This window comes from Lates calcarifer, linkage group LG20 (assembly GCF_001640805.2).
Source record: "Lates calcarifer isolate ASB-BC8 linkage group LG20, TLL_Latcal_v3, whole genome shotgun sequence".
In the NCBI taxonomy this organism is placed as follows: Eukaryota; Metazoa; Chordata; class Actinopteri; family Centropomidae; genus Lates; species Lates calcarifer.
Window position 1 is genome coordinate 19,860,367 of NC_066852.1, and position 17,854 is coordinate 19,878,220.

The window sequence follows — 17,854 nt, forward strand, 5'->3', positions numbered from 1 at the left end:
AGGATCATCAGGAAAACTCACATAAAAAACAGTCATGAAACAGGACTGCTCACTGTACAACTTTGCCCAAACAGCTAAAATATGCAGATATTATTTACAAATAGAGATAATATAACTGTTTGTCCATTTCCATTTTAGTGTTCAGTAGAGCTGCAGTGATAAATGATAAATCAGTTAGTTGATCAACAGATGAATTGTGCAGAATTTCAAGTCAGTCAGATTCATTAAACCATTTAAATTCATGCTGCTGCTGTTGGTAGATCTGTACACACGTTAAACAGTGTTCAAGAGTTAATGGCTATTTGTGTCAAATAATCTTTTACTAGTAGAATACCTGCCATTATCAGACTTTAATGTTTTTAGTTATTATAAAAGTATTTAAGCCATATTTCCTCAAACATAGAATCACAGTGGATGTTTTAAATTGATCAGCAAGGATCTGATGCAGAGCCAGCCAAATATTAATTTCATATGGGAAGATCTGTTATAGAAACATGCAAATTCTGCAAATAGTGTCTGTTGGGCTGACAGTAAAAACATAAAACTTCAGTTTTGTACTGTACCCTGACTCACCACTAGAGAGTATTGTCTATAAATTGTGAGACATCTTCTCATATATAGTTGATATAAAGTTGATAGTCCACATTTGGCTATAGTACAGGCTAACAGAACTGTTTTGATGCCTTGAAAATCCAATTTTCTATTTTTTTTAAAACTATTTTAAACTTTACACAAACATGAGTAACACTTCATAATTAGGCTACAAACACATGAAGACAGGAGAAGAAGAGGAGACAGTAATCCACTGAATCTTGTTGAAAGATAAAATTAAACAAACAGGCTCAAAATCACATTTTTGTTTGCTCTAAATACAAATATCTTTTAGTTTTGTTCTTTAACATCAACGTCTCGTGTCCTCTGCATCTAATCAGTTATTGCTACCAGGCTGTGTGCTCTGTGTGAGTCAACCACAGCTTGTATTATTGATAAGCTGGCTCAGTTATTTAGGTCTCCAATCTGGTCTAGAATCAAGCAGAATAACAGAAAGAGACGACATGTTTCATGTTAATGGTCATCTATGGTAAAACGTCACCGTCAGCGTCTTTATTTTAGTTGCTTTTCCATTTGTGGGCGTTGTGTCCTCATTGAAGGTCTGGAGATGTTTTTCACTTGACTGTCATTTATGGATTTGTTATAAATAATGTTTTTTTCTCTCTTTACTCTTTATTTCTTTTCTTGGACTTAATTGTCTAGGTTCTGGATTTTTAAATATATTTAAATAGAGTATTTTCACAAATGTCATAATGTATAACTAAAAAGATAAATCTGAATCTGTATTAGCCATAATTACTTAATTACAAGTAAGTCTGACTTTCCTGTTCTTCATATTCCTGCTTCCTGCATGTGTTTTCCTCTCTCAGAAACTGTTTAGTTTCTATTTATCCAGTTGGAATTGTGTTACACACAACAACGATGCAGTTACATTTTCGCTGTTCGCTGTTTCGCCGAAAGTTATCTTCTCTACGCCGTATTTAAACATACTGTGGTCATGTACTTGTACTCAGTGGGCTGAACAAGCGTGTTTTCTTCTGCAGTGGGAACTACTTTTTCAAATGTCACCCCTTTATTTTCGTTCGTTTTTATTTAAAGCGAAACCTCCGCCTGTCTCTGATTTAACCCCGTCTTCGCGGATAACCAGGTTGCCATGGTGACCCTCATGCAGCATAACAACAACCTCAGCACCGGGCACGGCTCCGCGTCGGACCCCAGCGCCGCCGCAGGCGCTCTGAGCCGGGCCGGTCACAGCGCAGCGGCCGTGGTCCTCGGGTTCATCCTGGTCCTGGGCTTCTTCTGTAACTTCCTGGTGCTCCTGGTGTTCTCGCGCTTCCCCGGGCTGCGGACTCCGGTCAGCCTACTGCTGATCAACATCAGCGCCAGCGACATGTTCGTCTGCATGTTCGGGACTCCCCTCAGCTTCGCGGCCAGCGTGCGTGGCAGGTGGCTGACCGGGTCCTACGGGTGCCGGTGGTACGGTTTCTCCAACGCGCTTTTCGGTGAGTGATCGTTATGTAGTTATACCACTCCTGCATGACTCCATAGCTCCATGTTACTCGGGGGCACTGGTTCTTGCGTCTCTCCTTATAAACAGTTTTTTGTTAACATATTTTTATATTTGGAAATTTTTTATTCTGTTGTATGAAGTTGTATTTTCTGGCACAAGAATTTCCTTCAGGATTAATAAAGTTTTATCTTATCTGACCCGTCTCTCTCTCTGTCTGTCAGGTGTAGTATCTCTGGTGTCTCTCTCTCTACTGTCCTATGAGCGCTACTCAGTGTTGCTCTGCAGCATCCAGTCGGACTCCTCTCAGTACCGCAGGGCCAGGCTTGCTGTAGCGGCCTCCTGGCTTTACTCGCTGGTCTGGACTCTGCCGCCTCTGCTGGGCTGGAGCAGGTCTGTGCAGCACCAACATTATCCCACCAGCATTTCAACGTGAAGTATGAATCAGGTGAAATTAGAGCATACTGTATGTCCTGTGTTGTGGAGCAGCTACGGGCCGGAGGGTCCCGGCACCACCTGCTCAGTCCAGTGGCACCAGCGCTCGGCCGCGTCTCGCTCCTACGTCGGCTGCTTGTTCGTCTTCTGCCTTCTCCTGCCTCTGCTGCTCATGTTGTTCTGCTACGGGAGGATTCTGCTGGCTGTGCGGGAGGTGAGCTTGCAGCTTGACCTTTGACCTCAGCGTAACTGTGTGACATCTAGCTCTGATGTTAAGGACCTTGTTCTGCTCTCTAAGGTCAACAGGGTCAACCGGTCCTCAGCTGAGCGGAAGGAGGGCCGTATCCTTCTGATGGTGGTCTCCATGGTGACAGGCTACTTGTTGTGCTGGATGCCATACGGCATTGTGGCAATGCTCTCCTCCTTTGGACGGCCCGGCGTGGTGCCACCTGCCGCCAGTTTAGTTCCCTCCCTGCTGGCAAAGACCAGCACCGTCCTCAACCCTGTTATTTATGTGCTGCTCAACAACCAGGTAACAACTGCTCCACGTAAATACTCCTCATCAGAGAACAGTTGTTTTCCTTCTTCTAACTGAGATTTACTTTTATTCAAATCCAAACAAAACAAATTACAGGTGTGTATGAGCTTCTACGAAACCTCTGCTAGGCCTTGTCAGTTAAAGGATAGGTTCACACAGTGGAAATATAATTTTACTATAATCTGAATATTCTGATTTTTAAATAAATAAATAAAAAATCTGAGTTGCTATTCAAGTGCTTGTGGGTGCATTTTTCTGTTGTGGTTCAAGTGTGAAATATATAGTCAGTTTAAAAAAGAAATATTACTTTTTATGATTTCTTACCTTAGTATCCTGACATGACTGCCTGCCTTCACCTCAGTTAAACATTTTGATGATCTCCTAAACAAGAGAGGCCACAGCAAATGGATCTGAAAATAACACAAAATAGAGTATTCATTCACTTTAAATAATCCAACATCAACTAAAAAATAGACTCTATGGAAAAACATCTAGTTGTGAGAGTTCACAGTTCATCTATACCTACATCTCATGTCAAACATTAGTGGAGGAGAGAAGATTTCCTACTGCAAAGTTGCTCCTGTGAAACTGAAGTGGGAATCCTCTTGTTCAAACAGTCAACGTGCTCTGAATCTGCTCCTGCTTCTTTGTCACATTTCTTATGTGTCTTTGTGTGTCTCTCAGTTCTCCAGGTGTTTCCTCTACATGATCAGGTGCAGCTCAGAAGCCCCGCCCACCTCAGGCCACCTCACTCCGCCCAGTGACACGGGGGTGTGGCCTCACCCTCCTGACCTGCCAACAGAGGAGCAAAACACAGCACCTGCCATGTTCACATCCAGAGACCAGCAGCCCCAGAGGACTGACCCAGTGCTGATGGTGGACTTTCAAACATAGAGGTCAAAGGCCATTTTAACTCGAAGATCAACAGATGTCACGTTTACCCTCATTGTCTTGAGTAGAGCTGCACTTTATTACCTCAGTCCAGTGTTATACTTTGCATCAATTGTAGCTGATTTTGTTGTCTAATCTAATCTGAAGTCTTTGAATATTCTTCAAATATTTTTTTCTTTTTTAACAGTCAGAATAATGTCTGTCTTAGGGGTTCATTTGTCAGTTACATTAAAGTCTAAACAAGAAAGACAAGAATGTCACTGTCTTCTACGAACCACTAGAGGGCGATGTGGCTCAGCTGACTGGGGAACAAACAACTTTAACTCCATTGTCAGGTGACATTTAGGCTCATTTTATTCATGTTCAACAATAAACAACGATTAAAAATCCTTAATCCAGAATAAACAGCTTTCAAATTCCTGAATGAATGGTCAACATTAAAATAATTTATTACGAAAATAAACATACGTCTTTAAAAATATACAGTCATTATGCTTCATGGACATTGGCTGAAATCTCAGTGAAAGATTTGTGTAAAGACATATTCACATTTGTGTTGAAGTCATAACAACTTATGGAGATGTTGAAATACTTTCAGGTACGAGGTGCGAGGATGCATCAAAATGCAGTGAAATACTGTTCGTTCACTGTGGAGGACACGTTGGAGATTGAGAAGCAGAGAACTTCCCTGAGCAGGTAGTCCACATACGGCGTTAGAGCTGAGATTTAAACAGCAACCCACTTGTTGAATCCGTATTTTAAACACTCCACTCGTGTACAGACATGAACACTGCACTCAAGTCTTACAAACAATTCAAATAATTCAATACACATGGGACACTGTAAAAATGTTCCTGTGAGGTGTAATCACTGTTGGGCTGGTCTGTGTTTAAGGTGCATCCATATCGTGGAACAGCGAAGCTGGGCTCACAGCATTTTCCTCTTTAGCTTAACTAGGATGTGGAGTTTCTTCTGTTTTCAAACTCTGAGGAGAGAAAAGAAATAATGTTCACTGGAAATAAAATGGCTCAAAGAGGAAACCTGAAGGATTCATGATAGCAAATCACACAGAGCTGCAACCTTCAGCTGATGTGCTCTGTTTCATCCTGATACCAGTAACAATGAAGATACAGTCCAGACTGTATGGATTTGGACAGTTACATCCTTCAGGTTCTTTATTCAATTAAAAAAATAAAATAATGAACACTATATTTAAGTGCCAAGTCTCAACTTTAATTTGCGTGGGTTTATATCATAGAAGAACTGTGTGGGAGATACACTGAAGCCCTTTTAAAGATCTTTTCACATACAATGTTACACAAAAACAAAGTGTGAAATATTCGCCTACGAATATACGGGAGCTGAAGCTCCAGCATGGCCGTTTAGGGACGTATGTTAGGAAGTCGGTGGGACAGTTTGAGTTCCTGGTAGGGATGCAAGTACTGTATCTGCAACTGCCAAGATCCTTTGACCCAAAGCAGCCTCTGGCAGTCTATGTGACTGTGATATCTTTCTTTCTTGTGCGAAAGCTCAGAAAAATATACCTACTTCAATTTTTCACAGCATAATATTTGCATTCTGTATGAAAGTACTCATGATAAAAAAAAAAAATTATGTGCAAATTAACTGCACAAAAAAAACACACTTTAAAGACCTATACACATAGAGCCTTAAGTTTAGAGGGTTTGTTGATCTTTTTTAATCAAGACAAAAATGCCACATACTCTACTCTACTACACTTCTTTTTTATATATATTATTGTGAATTGCATACTATAAGTTAGGGTTTGGACTTGGCAACTTGAATGCCATAAAATATCTGTGTAAAATTCTCCTTTTGTAAAAATCTATGTAAAAATTAATCAGAAAATAAAAATTAAATCTCACCTGTGAGTAGTTGAACGGAGATGCTATAAGTTCTCCTCTTGTGTAGTCCGGAGGGTTGCCGTGAGGGTCGTAGCCAAGTCGGGCCAGCATGGGGGCGATTTCAGCCATGTCGCTTATCACGTCAGAGGGAATATGCCCGACCCACTTAGAGAGGGCGTCTGTGTTTACAGGCTTCATCACCTGGTCCGTCGAACGCTCAACCCTGCACAGAAAGGCAAACACACAGCTCAACAAACATGTTAATCAAAATCAATAAAAAAAATGAACAATCTTTAGTTGTTAAAGACAAGAAGCCAAATAACTGTCCTTTTATATGTTTTTCTTTTAATTATAACACTGTAAATGCATACACACACAAAAATAAATGTGTGTAAGTGTGTACACACATGATTCAGAACCACAGCATTCAACCTTTTGTGATAATTTACGTTTCTGAGCAGGCAATAAAAGGTTTGTGTGACTAATATTGCACCAGTCGCTGCATAACTAATCAACATGAGGGTGATAATTCTCTCAGAATGTGGCCTCATTCCTTCAAATACACACCAGGTTTGGGTGCAGCAGAATGATGCGACTAAATCCCCTGAGCCTGAGATGCTTTGGTTGAATCACGAACAAATAAGTGGAGCAACACAAATTAAATATCTGGGGGAAGTCTATAAGCTTTGCTTGACCCTGAAAGGTTTGGCTGCTTCAGATTAAAACTCAAATCTGCCTCAAAACCTGTGCTAAATTGGGAAAAAAAAACCAATTAATTTATTAAGTACAGTATGTCAGCAGTGGCAATATTTACCACTGCTGACATACTGTACATGGCCCTGTGGAGAACATTTGAAACCATAATTTACAGAAAACATGAATAAAGTGTGAATTTTAGTGTTTTTCTTTGGTATAATTATCAGTCGTCTTGAGGGTAATAGGCCAATGAATGTGATATGAAGTCACATTTAGGATATTTTTAGTGAGTGGAAAGGTTACAGGTTAGGTCCTTTTAAAAGATCAATAGTAAACATCAGGTTTCAGTATGACGCTCTGAGAAATAAAGAGCTTCTTTATGATATTAATGCCGTGCCTTTTGAGGGTCCATCAAACTACACGACACTTTATTTATCAAACATTTTTATGCTGGTGTGCCCTTCACACACTCTCAAGGAAAACTGGTTGAGGAAATAGATTAATAACAAAATAACACTAGATGGCCTGATGCTGCACGACTGTCAGGGCAGAGTAGTCCTGTGATAATCTCCACAGGTCACATAGTAGACCAGGATTTGATTCTCCTGACCCTGCACTCTGACCCCTGCTGTGGACAGATCAATCAATAGAGTTTTAAATTACCAGTATCACCTCTCTTTCACCTACATATAGCACAGTCATGTAACAGAAGACATGAAAATAAATAAAACATTAAGAAAATACTGGCTAAAATACACATAATTCACTGGTAAGGAAAATCTCTCTAGCTAGATTTATCTTACCACTAAAAATTTGTTCTATAAGATTTTTATATACATTTTTCGGTCCTTAAGCAGCAGCACATTATTAACCAGACCCTGGTTATTATGAGCAACAGCTCGTGACCATGTTTAGTCAACTGACAGACAGAGAGAGAGAGGAGATGTGCGAGACGTGAAAATAACAGCTGCCCTTTTTTAAGCAGCCTGTTATAAATATACCTGCTCATCAAAGCCAGCAAAGTGGAAATTCACGGGATGAGTAATAATGGCGAGAACAGGATCTGTACAAATCTGTATCATTTATATATGCAACATGTATATAGACTAAGCCTCCTTAGAACATAGACACAATTTCTGCAACTTTAAATAATCCACTAATAATCACTAATAATTAGGCAGGCGTCTGCAGACTGAAAAGCAGAAGCACACAGAACCTAAAAATGTGGTCAAGTTTATTTAAAATCAGGTTTTAAAACCAGACCAGTAGCTGAACACATGCAGGGAATACATTGTCAACTGTAAACCAACAGTATATTCTGCTAATGTACTGAAATGAGTGGGAGTAAGTACATTTCCATCCACCTGATTTTATGCCCATTTTCAATTTGTGCATGAATGAACCTGGGTGGCAACATCAGAAATATGAAAGAAATTCCACCTTTTATGCTTGAAGTGGAAAATTGGTGTATTGTGGTATCAGCTAATCAGCTCCTGATCTTGATGTGCTCAACTCCTAATATTTACATAACAGTAGTGGGTAGAACACAGCATTAATATGCATTTTCTTTTGCAGATTTTCTGGAAATTCTGTTGAACTTTGTGTTACACTTGGATAGAAACCTAACTAGTGAGTTACATAACTGCTGCCATTTCTTACCAGAAGAAAATGCAAACATTTTAAGGCCTCTAGAAATGAACTGAAGGCAAAAACTATGTGTATACTATGTATTCAAGACTATGTCTGGCCTGAGTAAGTATAACATACTGAGACTCTAAAACTCACCGGATTCACATTTAACCTTTGTGGGTACCTAGTCATGCAGATGGTTTCAGTTTATTGTGCTGAGGTTTTTAGCACCCCCACAACACGAACAGGCGTGGCTTGAGAAATGAATTTTAACTTGAACACACATTTCAGAATCTTAAAAGCAACTTCTCTTTCCGGAAAATAAGTTTCAGAGGTGGATATCTGAAAACCTCAGTGCATGAAACTGAAACCATCTGCACAGCTAGATACCACTCGAGCGAAGAGGTAAGTTTGGTGTACACACAGGTGAAATACTCACTTTGACAGAGACACACCACCAGCCTTTCCAATCAGCTCTTCGTGGTGCAGCACTGACGGATCCCACTGCAGGTCTAGGAAGTGAAGCAACTTCCTCATTTCCTCCTCTGGGTGAAGGACGAGCTGCTCATAATGGACGGGCAGACATCTGCCCTTACCGGCTCCCTGGCATTGGCTGAACATGGTCTCCACGGCATTGCTCCACTTGGTCAGACAGTCCCTGTAGCTGGTCAGGTCGAAGCCTGAGATGGTCACCTGTGAATGGAGAGATAAGATAAACACAGGAGACACAGAAAGACGCAGAAATGGAAAATTCATTTAGTCACAACGTGGCACCAGAACAAGCATGTCAAGTGGCTGTTTGGACAGATAAGCTTGTGAGGAAGCTTGTCTGTCTGCAGCACTGATAAGAAAGGAAACCCAGCATACCTTGCGTGATATCATGGAGTGCACGGTTGCCCGTCCGTCTCGTAGCATGAGCACAAATTTAGCTTTAGGGAAGATGCGTGCCAGGTATGAGAGAGACTTCAAGGCAAACGGGTCCTTGTTGCAAAGGCGAGGTGCAGGCTCCCCGTGGCCGACTATCACCTGAAACAAATGTAAAAACAGTTAATATGTCAACAAGAAATGGCTGTGTTGTTACATGCAATCCATTCCTTTTTAATATCAAGATTTTTCATATTCATATTGAGACACCAACTATAAATATCTTGCTTTTAATACAGATGAGCACTTATCCTATTAAATAAAAACATAAAAATTTCACCCAAGACAGAGTAATTATTACCCAAACCAGTTCATCATTGTGGAAACTATGTTTATTTGCTTTCTTGGTAGATGAGAAACTCTCTTATGTGTCAATTCAATATGAGGCTTCAGCCAGCAGAGTGTAAAACAATCATTTGTGCCCTGCCCTATCTGAGAAATAATCTGGTTCACAAAATTCATAAAACCACAACTTGTCATTTAACAATGGTTTTGTACAAATTAAACAAGATTTAACATGTTATAATAATCTTTATAAGTTCTGGTAGGTGGATTTTGTTACCGCTGCCAGGAGTAACTTCTTCCCGTCTAACTCTCAGTAAGAAAGAAAATAAATGCATTTCCTAAAATGTCAAAACCTGCTTTTAATTATCATCTCCACAGTTTGTGTCATCAGTTTCAGTCTTCCAATTTTGCATCTTATTAAGCAATTTTGTGGTTTTAAAGCAAAATATTTAATAATATTATATATATAATAGTATAATATAGGTTATTTTGGACTGTTGGTCAGACAAAACAAGCAATTTGAAGTCATCACCCAATAATGATACTTTAATTTACATTTTTACAGTTACCTTTAAAAATGCAGTATAAACATCTGTTTGTAGATTAACAGATGCGGAAGTGTGTTTTGGGCTTAACTCTCCAAAGCACACAGATGCACCAACCAGCTCACCTCTAACAGGAACGCTCGCACGGCTGAATCCAACACCTGGTCAGTGACGCCTGCCTCGTCCAATCGTATCCTCTCTTTAACCGAGCGGCTCCAGGTGGCCCGCATGGCCAGGAGGCGGGGAATCACTCTGGTCTCTTCCCCACACCGCACGGCATTGTGGGCATCCAGCATGACGCGCATCAGCGTGGTGCCGCTCCTGGGAAAGCCTCCGATGAAGATCAGTGGCGTGTCTTCGGGGAAGTGTTCGGTGAGGGATAGGCTCTGATTGGCCGAGCCCAGGTTGAGCTCCATCCACCGGTGCCGATGGCTTTTCGGAGGGCACTCTATCCCGCTCATACCCAGGTAGAGCAGGGAGGCAGAGCAGAGGAGCACGCAGCCCAGCAGCAGGCTCGACCTGGTGTTCCTCATGGTTGCTGGGTGTGTTTAGAAGTCAAGAGGACATAAAATAATATTAAGGGAACCTGACTTCCTTCTAAAATTTCAATAATAGTCACTTAGACCTGGCTTGACAGGCAGATGAGGATGACAGCTGAGATGATGCTGAAGGCCTGATGGAGGCCAGGAGGGTGCAGTAGGGTGGGGGCTGGGGAGACTCCTGTGTAGCTCCTCAGCCCTGGTGTTGGAGAGCAGAATCCAGGCCTGCTGCACTCCACAGCTAGCCATGTCTCTTATCCATTATCCCTTCAGTACCTAAAACATGAGAGGAACAGGTCATACATCTCAGTAACAACTGCACCAGAATCAGTTTATACTGCTTACAGCCAAATAAAGGCATGCTTCTCTGGGATTGTAAATCCTATTGCAGAATGAGAAGTTTTTTCCCCCAAGCATGATCTCCCAACTTGCTGAGTAACAAAAAGGATAAATCATCCTATTCTAAATTTCCAATACATGAGTAACTGGAAAACATTAGCCACTATTCTGCATGTGTGAGCTCTTATCAGCGAGCGGGGTGTGATGGTGGCTGCTGCGTTATTTTGCCAAGAACACTTTGCACACACTTTCATAGGATCTGAAATGCATCCAGATTCTGTTTTCAAAGAAGCTATTCTGCATCTTTCCTCCGGGGAGCCACTGACTCTTGAGCCATATCAAACTTCACTGCATGCAACACAGACACACTCTCAGGAAGTGTATCTGATGCCACTAATTACAACTTCCTCATGTTTTCATCCCCACTGACAGTTTCTACCACACTATAAAGAAAGCAATTTGTTTATGGTCAGACTACTACTGACCAAGCAAGACATCCTCCAACTTCCCTATTTCTCTCCTTCACACGAGCAGTTTCACCAACACATGCCAAGGTCCAATTCCTCTTACTGCCACACAACAAAATCAAATTCACTAGCTTGCAAAAAAAACCAAAAAAAAAAAAAAACTACTGAATCATGTGAACTCTGACTCCAATAACTCTAAATGATGTTGAATTACTTTTAAAGCCGTGTTAAAGCTCTAAAGTCATTCAAACTCACTGCCTGAACAGCAGCTTTACTCCTCTCAGGAGCAGATTTGGAATGTGTCTTCCTTTCTCTGAGGTATTTTGGTTTCTTTCTTGTTCAGACTGGATGTGGAGGGAGCCTCACATCTGGATGCCACGTGGGGAACCCTACTCTTTCTGAGCTGGAGTAGCCCCGCCATAAAAATTCAGTCTGATCATCAAAGCAAAAAGGGGGGAAAAAACAGCTGGAAATGAGGACATTGCAACCTGGCTGGGATATTTATGCTGCTTTAAGCCATGCTAAGTCCAGTGGTATCCATAAGCTTTACATGTAATTCTAATGCATTTCCATGCAGAGATTAAGCTACTTGGAGTTTGCAGAGAATTAGGCCAGTGGTTTAAGACGAGCCTTGCTGCATCTTTTCTCAGTAAATTTAAAGGGCTGATTCACCCAAATTATGAAATAAAATCTATATTTTTTCACTTCAGGGATACTAACCCTAACCCTGACAATTATTTTCATTATCACTCATTTGAATAATTTGTTGGTTACTTTCTTAATTCCTCATTTGGTCCATTTTTGTCCAGCAAAGACAAAAGACAAGAATTTGACATGGACCTAAAGCTGCAAAGATTAGCTGATTAAGATGGTTGAGATTAGGTTTTTTAGGTTTTGGTTTTGAGACTGTCTGCAGTATTTTTGCCTCCACCAAAACACAATGAAGTGTTTCCTTATGGTGATCAAAACATCGAAAAAGAATATATAAAAAATCCAAAGCAACATAATAACCAAGATAATCCACATTACATTCTTCAATTTTTCACAGGGACTATTTTTGGAAGAAAAGTAGTCCAAATGAAAACTATTAAACAGTGAGACACTATTTCTTACATTGTTTTTTGCAAAGACAAGCTACAGCTACCTACTCAGACAAATCTGAAAACTGACCTTGAGAGGGCCACTGCGTTCCCTGATCGGAAACAAGCCAGCAAACTATGATAAGAAGAAAACAGTGACCTGCGAGCACAGTTTGTCAACAGACGATAGTTGAGGCAGGAAAGTGACAAACTGAATCTTTGAGCCGCAGGTTGTCAGGAAACCCAAAGCCAGGTTCACCTCATTCTCTTCACAGGGGGAGGAAACACTGACTTCCTGCCAAAGGGAAAGTCTGACAGGGAGATATCCTTCTACATTTCCCCTAAATATAGTCATCCATCATCCATGGAGCTGTTCCATTGAAACCTCCCCATCACTGCTGATTTTACTGCCTCCTTACACAAAATATGTGGTGACCTGCAGGGTTAAAAAAAAAAAAAAAAAAAAAAAAAAAAACCTAACTTGTCCATCACAGGGGGAAGCAGTGACACTGACTTCCTCCTGAACAAGGGAAACTCTGAGCAACTTCCACATTTTCTTCTCACTCTAGTACATGTATTACTATTAAGAGCTTTTCTATTGTTGCAACCATTTCCTTGAATCCTTCTCAGATGAATGATGACTGAATGGTGTATTTTTGTATGCGCTTTTCTTGCTTTTCCTATGCAGCAGTTTTACTCAGCAGCAAAAAATGTGAATTTAATGTCCTAATGTTCCGCTGCAGCTGCTTGAAAAAAGCGCGTGGTGAACCAGGTGCATATCGGTGGAAATATAATAAACAATACAGTGTTACCGCAGACAGTGGTGTATGGTTGCGAATAAATAGGATTGTTGTACAGCTGCAGAGCGCAGGCCCAGCAGCCACGAACATCTGGCCTGGTTTGAGGATGCATCTTGTTTGCAAAAATGCACTCGAGGCGGTCAGCCACCAGGTGAATGACCTACTATCAATCAAACACACCGTGACAGACCAGCAGCCACCAGCCTGCCTGTCAGCGCGTTATTTAACCCTCGTTACCTGGCATAAACAGACCTATTTGGCTGTCTGTAGGTGGCTACCGCGCGTTGGAAATTTCTTATCCGTTAAAAATGGTGTTCACTCACCAGCGTCTGTGAAACTGCCGAAATCCGAAGGAGAAAAAAGAAAAAAACACATGAACCTTAATCCAAAAAGCTGGAACGAAAAGCTCCTCTGTCCCCACAGAAACAACGGTGTTTGCTCTCATGTGCAGGGTCTACCGGCGGAGGTCACGGTGAATATGTCTACACCATTTAGTGTTTTTTTAAACACATAATTACACAACGTGTCGCTGCTGGTGCTAAGCGTAACTTTGCACCGTGACAAGTCGAGCCGTACCTACCGTTGAGAGAAAAAAAACACTGAGCACGAGCGCAGCCAGGCAGAGGAAAGCTGAGCGCTGATTGGTCGACTGACCTCTGAATTCTAGAACACAGCTGCTTGGACAATTCCTATTGGTGGAGATGTTAAAGGGCAATTCCACCGCTGTAACAAACCAGATTTTTTTTCCTTTTTTTTCTTCACACTGGAGGCTAAAATTACTTTACCTCATCGATTCGTGTACTCTCAGTTAAAAGCCCACAGGGGAAATTTAATCACGATGTGGGATTTAGTGGAGGGTAAACCCGCCTCATTTAATTTACCCGCCTTTTCATTAGTAAAACAGATTGTGATAACTCGATTAGTATGACATAGGGTCTTCATGATAGATTGTGGCCTCTGTGGAGGACCAAGTGTGGCAAAATTACATGGCGCTTGGCAAAATTGCAATAAATAAAACTGCAGGAATTCATGAATAAGAAATGAGATACATAAATAATCAGTGAAATAAATAGTTGTTGAATGTAACTAAGTACATACTGTACTAAAATATTTATACAGATTTATAGAAAAAGCTCCCTAATAATAAAGTAGTACAGCAGTTATTCTGACATTCAGCATAATACTTTCACTTTTGGTATTTAAAGTGTACTATAAAGTGTAGGTTCTACTCTGGGCAGCTCTGGTGGCTCCACCTGGAGACCCCCCCCCCAATGTTTTCACTACCACGCTCAACTAGTGGCCAGGGATCACTTCTAGCTCCTACATGTGCTGGTACAAAATCCTTGTCAGACTTTTGCTTTTACTCTGCGTCTGTATCTTGCTCCAACAAGGTGTTAAGTAAGAGCAGGAAATGGATGCAATAAAGTAACAGGAAATCCAAACCAGAAAGTCGCAGTTGAAGTGTTTGTGGGTGTGTGTATGAGTCTGCAGTTTATATCATGTATAACCTGTGAGTGGTTACAGAAACCTATTTCTGTAAAAAAATGGGTGTTGAACTAAATCACTACAATAATACTGTGATGCATTATGAACTGAACTGAACTAATATTATGTCAAGATGATTGACTAATTACTACCATTAGTGATTACTACTGTAGAGCTAAGACAAGCTCCTAAAACAACTACATTTGCAACAAACAGTATGAGCAACGTATTTTGTTTATGGTAGAAAGCATTCACTGACTCTCTGTATGGCACAGATGCAAGACACACTGAAGGTTTTTTCTGCAACTGAAGATGATGCCATTATCAAATGAGTTTCTTCTAAATTAACACCATTTCTTCACAGTCTGTCATGCTGCACTATATGAGAACAAGAATTGCTATTTACTATATTCTTTGGCAAATTGACATTCAGAAACCGTTTCGCAGCCTTTCCAGAAAGGGAAATGCGGCGTTAACTTCCCTGCTTGCAGCAGACACATTTCAGCAGTTAGGTTTGACTTTGTTACAAAGGAAAAAGGTCAGCATGTTTTAAAAAAAGATAACATTTCTTCCCATGAATAAGACCCAACAATCACCTCTTGGTCCCTCCTTTTTACTCTCTTTGTTATTACACAGCCACTCTAATAATACTGTCTGACAAATGCAAGTTTACATTGCGTGACTGATATATATATTACAGCTTTGGAAATGATAAAGTAGCAAAAACCCTTATTTCTATGCTACATGGTAGACACTGGCAACTAACATTAAGTAAGAAACCAAAAATATAACAGGTTAATGGCAGACTGTCTCTGCATGAACATTATCTGATGTGAAATACAAATTAGACGAGTCAGTTGCAAAACAAGTCTAAGTGTGACTCACTGTCCAAATGACCTCCACCTTAATGTGAATCATTTAATGAAACGTTTCAGAGGTAAGGCAGCCATTGTGCATCCTTCCTGTCAGCATGTTGTTCAGGTTCAGTTCAAGCAGCGATGCAAAATGGTTCAGGTAAAAGCAAACAGTCCAGTTCTGTGATAATTTTGACCTTCACTCCACGTTCTTCACCTGTCATTTCTGGCCAGCCACTGTGTCATGACTGTTCACCGCCTTCATCCATCTCCACCTCTGCTGGAGCTGCGTTCTCCTGCTCAGGGTCACCGGGCAGGACGTCTGCAACTGTCTGGATGAGCTCCTCAATCTGCTCCTCCGATAAACGCTCCTCACTCTCTTCTACCATCTGAACACAAGCAGAAAATGCTGTTAATACAAAGCGAGTGTATCACATGACAATGTGAAAGGTGGTGATAGTGATATATAAGGTAGTGATGAACATGCAGAGAATCAACACCTTTATCTACAGTTCTCCTGTGCTTTATGGAGCTTTATGGAGTTTCAGCTCATTATTTAGCTCTCTGACCTACAACTTTATCGTTCTAACTCACCACTCTCATAGTGTGTTTTCAGTGAAAAAGCCACTGTACACTTCCTGCTCATCACCAAACAGCAGAAAGACACAGTTAGCAACTAAGTGGTAAACACAGTGGAGTATTGAGAGCTGGAGAAACTAGACCAAAACAGAGCTAAAAGAGAGTGAATATTGAGACAGATTTACACACACCTGACACCAAACAAATGATAGTGTTGCTCCTTGACTACTGGAGGTGTAAATAAGCCACAGTTTGGTAACATCTACATCTGCAACATCTACGTACACATGATGATACACATGAACTTGTTTTGCCTTATGTGTGTTAAATCAATTTATCTGCAGCAGACAAAACAATATCACATCAAGCTCCTTTTAGCAGCTCTTCTGAAGATCTCAGTCATGTCACATATTTTCAAGAGTTTGTCAGTTGTACATTGTACTTGTAATTTTGATTTCCACACAAATGACCAGCATAAATGTGTGGTTTTTGTTACTGTAGTTTTTGTTACTCAGATATTGGCAAATACAAATGACAGCAAGAGGTAACCATAAAACAGGAACTTAAATTCTTAGGAATAATGTATCATTTCACTTTTCAATGTGCGTCACTACAGTGAAAAAGTGAATAAGGCAAATAACATGTAATAATAGTAATGGATACACATAGTTAAGAACAGTTGGAACAGTTAAGTAAAACACTCACTAGCTGAATTTCCACTGCCGTCTGTGGCCGGTGGTTCAGTAGCTGCAGCTTCTCTGCCCTGACATTGAGGGGGAAAATATCATCAGCGTGTATACAGTACACAGAACACATATATATATATGCATATATACGTATATACAGTATATATATCAATCATACTGTACTGACTTTGTGAGTTTGTGGGGCATCATGGTGGTGAGGAACTCTTTGACGATCTCTGGACTCTGTCTGCTGCAGGGCATCTTCGACAAGTACTTCAGTGTCTGTGTGGAAATGCAGAGGAAACAGTGGGTCAATGGTTGTAAAAAAAAAAATGTGAATGTGATACGAGTGAAGAGAGGGAGCGGACGTGAACCGACCTCATACATGATGGTGTTTAAGTTCTGCTGCCCGGCACTGTGCTTGTTCTTTCCGCTGTCCTTCCTTTGTTCCTTCAGGTCTGTCAGGAGTTTGAACACCTGAGAAACACAGACAGACAAATCTGACGTGACACTTGAGTACTTTCATCTCTTTACTCCACAATGCAAATCGTTTAATGTCAAAACATTGACACAGAGCACATGAACTCACCTCGTAGTTACTGAGCATGGCAGCGTTAGCGTTCTTCCTGAAGACAAGAAAATAAATGTTTAAGCAAAGATGTTTATTTCTTTTTTTTTTTAACCACAGGGACTTAAAATGTGTCTAAAACCAGTTTTGTTATCACACTCCCGTTTCCCATGAACTGAGGTCGTAGCTCTTAAAACTTTAAACAAAATATCTGTCTAAAGTTGAAATAAACAGTACATGCATGCCAATTAATAAACTTACGGCAAACAAATACGAAATATAAATCAGTAAATAAAACTCTTACACTTCCATTTTGCCTTGCTCTTGGTTTTGGTCGGCTCTGCAAAGTTGTCCGTGTAGAAAATGTAGCCCGGGTCAAGTGTTCCGGCGGTATCAAGCTAGCCTCTTCTTTTCTTCTTCTTTTTCTAATCCTTTTTTAGGAGGAAATAAATAGCCTTTCTTCATTACCGTTGTTTTCTCAAGCTTGCCTCTCTCCGACTGCTTATGAACTACTTTAATCGGCAAAATCAATCTAAGGTGGATCCTCATGAGGAATAAAGCACCAGGCTGTTGAAATATCGCCACCCGATG

General features: G+C 40.7%; 3 protein-coding genes across 4 annotated transcripts; 1 reads left to right on the forward strand and 2 right to left on the reverse strand.

Annotated features, from left to right (window-relative positions):
• The first annotated feature begins 383 nt into the window (after positions 1 to 383).
• Positions 384 to 4,481, forward strand: tmtops3b (teleost multiple tissue opsin 3b). The gene is made up of 5 exons (XM_018691561.2): positions 384 to 2,054; positions 2,284 to 2,452; positions 2,549 to 2,708; positions 2,793 to 3,026; positions 3,717 to 4,481. Exons 1-5 carry the CDS (start codon positions 1,706 to 1,708, stop codon positions 3,924 to 3,926), a joined length of 1,122 nt encoding a protein of 373 aa, XP_018547077.1. The 5' UTR covers positions 384 to 1,705; the 3' UTR covers positions 3,927 to 4,481.
• tpst1l (tyrosylprotein sulfotransferase 1, like) lies at positions 4,260 to 13,681 on the reverse strand. 2 transcript variants are annotated; one of them, XM_018691563.2, is made up of 6 exons: positions 13,415 to 13,681; positions 9,993 to 10,682; positions 8,981 to 9,139; positions 8,553 to 8,806; positions 5,810 to 6,011; positions 4,260 to 4,908 (listed from the first exon to the last, which is right to left on the reverse strand). In XM_018691563.2, the coding sequence occupies exons 2-6, from the start codon at positions 10,398 to 10,400 to the stop codon at positions 4,873 to 4,875; spliced, it is 1,059 nt and encodes a 352-aa protein (XP_018547079.1). In that variant the 5' UTR covers positions 10,401 to 10,682; positions 13,415 to 13,681; the 3' UTR covers positions 4,260 to 4,872. The 2 variants fall into 2 exon arrangements, with proteins under 2 accessions (XP_018547079.1, XP_018547081.1); XM_018691565.2 differs by lacking the exon at positions 13,415 to 13,681 and adding an exon at positions 12,383 to 12,678.
• A 1,492-nt stretch (positions 13,682 to 15,173) lies between these two features.
• Positions 15,174 to 17,814, reverse strand: crcp (calcitonin gene-related peptide-receptor component protein). Its single transcript, XM_018691567.2, has 6 exons — positions 17,568 to 17,814; positions 17,285 to 17,321; positions 17,074 to 17,172; positions 16,883 to 16,977; positions 16,715 to 16,772; positions 15,174 to 15,819 (listed from the first exon to the last, which is right to left on the reverse strand). Exons 1-6 carry the CDS (start codon positions 17,573 to 17,575, stop codon positions 15,673 to 15,675), a joined length of 444 nt encoding a protein of 147 aa, XP_018547083.1. The 5' UTR covers positions 17,576 to 17,814; the 3' UTR covers positions 15,174 to 15,672.
• Between the last annotated feature and the right edge of the window lie 40 nt (positions 17,815 to 17,854).

Bases quoted from the DNA above. Each gene is read 5' to 3' on its own strand.
- tmtops3b (XM_018691561.2), top strand. From the start codon at position 1,706: ATGGTGACCCTCATGCAGCATAACAACAACCTCAGCACCGGGCACGGC. The intron at 2,453-2,548 runs GTCTGTGCAGCA...GTTGTGGAGCAG, and splicing joins CCTCTGCTGGGCTGGAGCAG to CTACGGGCCGGAGGGTCCCG. The intron at 2,709-2,792 runs GTGAGCTTGCAG...CTGCTCTCTAAG, and splicing joins TTCTGCTGGCTGTGCGGGAG to GTCAACAGGGTCAACCGGTC.
- tpst1l (XM_018691563.2), bottom strand. From the start codon at position 10,400: ATGAGGAACACCAGGTCGAGCCTGCTGCTGGGCTGCGTGCTCCTCTGC. The intron at 8,807-8,980 runs GTATGCTGGGTT...CTCCATTCACAG, and splicing joins ACTCCATGATATCACGCAAG to GTGACCATCTCAGGCTTCGA. The intron at 4,909-5,809 runs GTGAGATTTAAT...TTCTCTCCTCAG, and splicing joins CTCCGTTCAACTACTCACAG to AGTTTGAAAACAGAAGAAAC.
- crcp (XM_018691567.2), bottom strand. The intron at 17,173-17,284 runs GTGAGTTCATGT...TGTGTTTCTCAG, and splicing joins CCATGCTCAGTAACTACGAG to GTGTTCAAACTCCTGACAGA. The intron at 16,773-16,882 runs GTCAGTACAGTA...CCTCAATGTCAG, and splicing joins ATGCCCCACAAACTCACAAA to GGCAGAGAAGCTGCAGCTAC.